General features: G+C 43.0%; 1 protein-coding gene across 1 annotated transcript in view; it reads left to right on the top strand.

Annotated features, from left to right (window-relative positions):
* LOC109470620 (zinc finger protein OZF-like) overlaps nucleotides 1–5,937 on the top strand; it is an 8,588-nt gene extending 2,651 nt beyond the window's left edge. Inside the window, exon 2 of the mRNA XM_019769643.1 lies at nucleotides 3,791–5,937. Within this exon, the coding sequence (XP_019625202.1) occupies nucleotides 3,791–5,287 (1,497 nt within the window). The 3' untranslated portion in view covers nucleotides 5,288–5,937. The remainder of the gene's footprint in view (nucleotides 1–3,790) is intronic.
* The last annotated feature ends 348 nt before the right edge of the window (nucleotides 5,938–6,285 follow it).

Here is a 6,285-nt window from a genome sequence, read left to right as displayed (position 1 = left end):
ATCCAGTTATCAAACTAACGAGTACAACGGCCATATAAGATTTGTTCAATGATTCACTGCTATACAATAATCTCTTAAATACAAGGGAGGCATGTATGGTATTTATAGCAGGACATCTGCATAGTTTTTGTACAATATCCAATGATCATATGCAACAGGAGTTCCCTGGCTGTACAGCTGTAATAGATGACCTAGTACAGGTGTCTCCCACTGCAAGGTCAGAGGTCAAGTCTAAAAGTCTTGACCAAAGCAAGTCTCTGTGTCATTCCTCAGTTAGTCACTTCTTAGAGTTAGGTCCTAGGTCAGACAAAAAAAAGGACTATTCTGTTATGAATGTTAGGCAGGACAGGTTTCAGGATGCTTAATATTCAGACGGACAAAATCACATCCCTCAACTTCATCTCATCAACTGAACGTACTAACCCTGTACTTGAGGACAATCTGTCGTCCCTAGGCTCGGCCTCGACAAGATCCTCAAGACCACCCTACTAATACCAAAACTCCATGCCATTACCACTTACTAACCCTGTACTTGAGGACAATCTGTCGTCCCTAGGCTCAGCCTCGACAAGATCCTCAAGACCACCCTACTAATACCAATACCAAAACTCCATGCCATTACCACTTACTAACCCTGTACTTGAGGACAATCTGTCGTCCCTAGGCTCGGCCTCGACAAGATCCTCAAGACCACCCTACTAATACCAAAACTCCATGCCACTTATCCCACCTACTAACCCCTGTACTTGAGGACAATCTGTCGTCCCTAGGCTCAGCCTCGACAAGATCCTCAAGACCACCCTACTAATACCAAAACTCCATGCCACTTATCCCACCTACTAACCCTGTACTTGAGGACAATCTGTCGTCCCTAGGCTCAGCCTCGACAAGATCCTCAAGACCACCCCTACCTAATACCAAAACTACCATGCCACTTATCCCACCTACTAACCCCTGTACTTGAGGACAATCTGTCGTCCCTAGGCTCAGCCTCGACAAGATCCTCAAGACCACCCTACTAATACCAAAACTTCATGCCACTTATCCCACCTACTAACCCCTGTACTTGAGGACAATCTGTCGTCCCTAGGCTCAGCCTCGACAAGATCCCCAAGACCACCCTACTAATACCAAAACCTCACCATCTCATCATAAAAAAAAACAACTTTAAAGTTCCGCCGCATTAGGTCCGCCAAGTTTCCTTCCCGTCATGCTAAGAAAATTACGTCAAGTGATAAACACAATCAGACTCGCCTTTATTACGTCAAAGCCATCGCCTCTATACACTCCTGACAAAATGAACACACAACCAGGTAGGATTAGAGTTACTGCTCTTTCCAAACATACCGCTAGGTGTCGTCCTTACACTGTAACCCGGTGACAGGTCCCACAATGCATCTCACTCAACTTTGACCTGCCCCATTGCATGACGGGAATAAAAATGGCGGCGCCCATAAAATCCAGGTAAAATAGAACAGGTTTTGCTATCGCAAACCTGTAATTACTCATGTTTAATGTTTTCAGTCGTAGATAAGCGGCAAAATTACTATGTTGTTACAAAAAAAAATGTTTCCCGGTATTAATCTCTTGAAACACGGCGCTGAATATTGACGCAAAAATATTTCGTGCACCGCGCGCCCTCCCCAAATCTCGCGTCACATGTCCGCATTTCGCATCTCTGATTGGTTGTTGCGTCTGCTGCGCTGCCGGCAGCACGTACAGGCAGTGGAATTGAGCAAGCCGAGGCGCTTGTAAACAACTTTTCTTTGTTCGATATCGGCTCTAAAATGCTATTTTCCACAACCACACATCGATATTCTAGTGAAGAAATGCACAGTTTCCAGAATCTGTCGGGAAAATATATACTTCTATGCGGATTTTTAAAGCACTTTCGACGTGATTTTGTCGTCACTTAACCCGGAAGTGTGTACCTCGGCGTGGGTTTTCTTTTTACCCACGCTAAATTTTTAGCGTATTTTACCCTGCGTTTTACCAGTCAAAACAATAAACAACTCCCGCTAAGGAGAACCCAGTAACATTTAGATTCCAGCAATTAAGTATTTGATCAAATTATTTGTGGATGTGCTGTCATTTCAGCCGTATTATTCATCGGGAAAAGCGGCCTCATGCACGGCCGTGCCGTGTACACTACGATTTTTGTACGCAGTTTACATGGCCTGACACGCGATTCGGTGTCTCATAATATTATTTTTAAGATCGGTATAGCATTATAACAATTTTAGAAAGAAAAAGTATCACATGTAATCACATATAGTAACATAATTTCATCTTAAATTGAACACAACTTGGGGGGACATAATCACTGACGGGGAAACATCCACACCGACGGGGAAGAGACGTGACGGGGAAAAGACGTGACGGGGAAACGACTCTAGTTCTGTGCTTGAAATTGGGTTAGGGTTAGGATCAGAGAGGTTCTGGATGGTCTCCGTGTATCTAAGAACGCAAATTTGCCCCAGACACGGTTCTGGATACCCGTTGACTACCCAGAGCCGTGCCTGAGCTTGGTTCTGGGAGCTCAGGATAAATCACAGCTCTGGCTTGGCTCCGGATACAACAGGGGCCTAGAATTGGGTTATGGTACCATTTCATTTGTCTGTACTCACTTGTGTGGTATGTGTGACTTACAGCTCTCTAGTGACCTCTGCTAGTCACTCCTGCAAACTTTATTCACCCACTAGTATATTTTGTCCGCCGTGTGAGAGATTTTTCCTGAATCAGACATATAACTTTCCAGGCCTCTGAGTCTGAGGCTATGCATGCGTAACAAATGTGGGAAAAATCAGGTTTTCAATTTGTCTGGAACGGATGGTGATGCAATGGGTTGTACTCCAAATATGGGTACTGGTTGTACAAACAGTTTGATTAGTCTGGGACCTCTTGTTGTGTCTCTCCCAGACTGATGTTCTAGAAATGGCATATTCTACTCCAGGCAATTTTGGGGGGACCAGTGTTGTTTATTGATAACTTCTGTTTTCTTTACACAGTGCTGTACAGTAGGGCCCTTGATAACATATTACATATTCTCCACGTGACTATACACACATAAGTACTAGTATATATAGATACACAACGCTTTACAGACTTAAAAGGCCAGCTAGTTCAGTCCCCTGTCGATATTTTAAAAATTCAACTGAGATCAAAGGCTTCGGTATAGACTAATTACACACATCGTGATTACAATGTTCAATTAGCATGATTAGAATGCATGACCAGTCCAAAAATTCAAAACACAATTTCACACAGGAGCTTTGATCTGGAAGGTGTCCTGCATACACAGTGTCAGTTTCCGAGCAACCCAAATTCAATTATGAAAGGAAATATAAACAAATACTGGCGTAACCAAGGCTACCAAACACCCATCTTACAAACATGGTAACAGACCTAGATCACTAGACAGGGATCAGTACTGTAGGAGTTTGCAAATCCTTTTGTTTTTCTACTTTAAATGCAATGTATACATAAAAGTCAAGATATGCATCAAGATATAGTTATCTCAGCCCAATAATGCTTACTCGTGAGAACACACCGCATTTTGGAAAATTTGCCCCCTCTTTGTCTGTTCTGATAAATTCTTCAGTGTTCTGTCATAAACCTTATAGAACACCTTCAGATTGGGGAAGGGAGGCTTTGAGTTGTACATTAAATTATCTGTGCTCTTACTCTAAGTTCTAATGATATTGCTGCCATTGTATTACTAGCCAACTGTCTACTAATGTTTTCATTTATGACAAAATTGACAAACATTACAATGTTGTATTCTTATTAGATGATGGAGGCAGACAGAAATCAACTTCAAGAGGGAGGAGAGAAGCACAACTGCCTAGAAACAGACTGTGGAGAGATGAAACAAGAACAGGTCATCAAGACTGAAACTGATGAGAGGCTACAGAAGTTCATGTACCAGGAAATTGAAGGATCGGTGCCAAAGATAGACCGTCTCCCGACGACACATTCCAAAGATGGCGAAAAACCACGAGGTAAGAGACACCGCTGTCCGCAGTGTGGCTATGAAACAGACGCAAAGTCTGCCATGACAAAGCACCTCAGAACTCACACCGGTGAGAGACCGCACCGCTGCCAGAACTGTGAATACACCGCTGTGCAGTCGCAGAGTCTGAAGCGCCACGTCATGGCAAAACACTCCGGTGTGAGACCGTTCGTGTGTGGGCACTGCGGGTACTCGACCGCAGACAAGTACGTCCTCCTCAAGCACATCAGGACGATTCACGGCGGAGAGAAGCCGTATAAATGCGCGGTCTGCGATTACTCCGCCTCAAAGAAGTGCAACCTGGAGGGCCACATCATGGCCAAACACAGCAACCACAGGCCCCACAAATGCACCGAGTGCGACTTCTCCTCGGTCAGCAAAAAGAATCTCAAATTTCACATGGCCACCCATACTGGGGACAAGCCGTACAAGTGTGAGGTTTGCAACTATTCTACTGCTCAGAAGCATCACCTGAAGCAACACATGGCCACGCACACTGGTGAGAAGCCTTACAAGTGTAACATTTGCGACTACTCTGCTGCAGAGAAGTGCAACCTAAACAGGCACATGTCTAAACACACCGGGGATAAGCCATTCAAGTGTAACCTATGCGATTATGCCTCGTCACAGAAGTCTCACTTGAAGCTGCACATGTCTAAACACACTGGCGTGAAACCATACAAATGTGAACTATGTGATTATTCTGCAGCAGTGAAGTCGAGTGTAAAACAGCACATGACTACGCACACTGGTGAAAAGGCTTACAAATGCGGCCTGTGTGACTATTCTGCTGCACAGATGCCTCATTTAAAACTGCACATGGTGCGACACACTGGCGAGAAACCCTTCAAATGTCAGGTTTGCGATTATGCGACAGCGATGAAGTCAGCCCTCAGACAGCACATGTATAAACACACGGGAGAGAAACCGTATAAATGTGGCATCTGTGGTCACTCCGCCACGCGAATGTGTCACTTGAAACGGCACATGGCTAAGCACACTGGCGAGAAGCCGTACAAGTGTGGCTTGTGTGATTTTGCCGCCGTGGCAATGTCTGACCTGAACCAGCATACTAGGATTAAGCACTCTGGTTTGAGGCCGTACAAATGTGACATCTGCGATCACACAGCAACGAAAATGTCTAATCTAAAACGTCACATGGAAAAGCACACTCGTGAAAAAAGAAAGAAATGTAACAATTCTTCCACAAAGTTGTCTAATTTAAAGCAACACACCGTCACACATACTGAACCAGATATACAGAAAGCACTTTGATTACACAAAAATATTTTCTCAGCCAGGTCTGTTGCTACAAGCCAATCACAATGCTTCTCGGCAATAGGCAGCAAGGTGATTGGTCAGTGACTTTCCCTCCATCAGGTGGGGGATTGGCTGTTACACCTAGGCTGTCTATTGGCAGGTGGTGGGCCAGGTATGAGAGGAAGTGCAGAACTTAAAAACCCTTTTAAAAATCTAACTTCTCATTTAACAGAAATAGACCATTTAAGGTGACTTCACATTGACGTTCTGAACAACGTGGTTCTGGGTATATTTGGTTTGTCAGTAGTTGTATCAAAACTAAAATTATTTAGCAATTTAACTCTTTCAACTGATATGTTTGAAGAATTTTTAGTTGTTTATAGTTGCACTATGTTGTGGAAATATCCTCCAGTCATGGTAGTTTATTGATATTTTTTTATTAAGAATGTGTGTAAATGAATTTTTAGGGGTCACTGAATTCTATGTAACTTTTTGGACTTATGATCTCCTATTTCACAATGAAATGTCGATGCTTGATGTATAATTTTCTACTTTTTCTTACAATGATTCTCAAAACTCATCAAACACTAAACAGCCTATAGAGTTAAATGTGAAAGTGTTACATCATCTGGTTGTTTTAATCCATCGAACATTACTGATACAAAATGAAAAACTTAAACTTTTCTCCAACTCAAAATTTGACTCACCAGAAATTTTCGACCGAATCACTCAGTCTTCCTCAGCTATCTGACCCAAATGCTGTGGACACGTGATTTTTCCCACGTGTGACGTCAGCAAAGGGTCAAAGGTTGTCTGAAGTCAAGAGTTTTTGAGTTGGAGAAAAGTTTAAGTTTTTCATAATGCAATTTACCAACTCAGATGAACTTTCATGCTGATGATACAAAATGAATTGGAGACAGACCATAAGGGACAGGTTGTTTTAGAGACACCTTTATTGGGTGCAGGTTCTACACACACACACACACATATTCTGTATCATCTTCAAATGATTT

The sequence above is a fragment of the Branchiostoma belcheri genome, unplaced genomic scaffold, assembly GCF_001625305.1.
Source record: "Branchiostoma belcheri isolate BF01 breed outbred unplaced genomic scaffold, Haploidv18h27 scaffold10, whole genome shotgun sequence".
Classification (NCBI taxonomy): domain Eukaryota; kingdom Metazoa; phylum Chordata; class Leptocardii; order Amphioxiformes; family Branchiostomatidae; genus Branchiostoma; species Branchiostoma belcheri.
The sequence above is the reverse complement of the archived record's forward strand: the minus strand, read 5'-3'. Positions and strand labels throughout refer to the sequence as shown.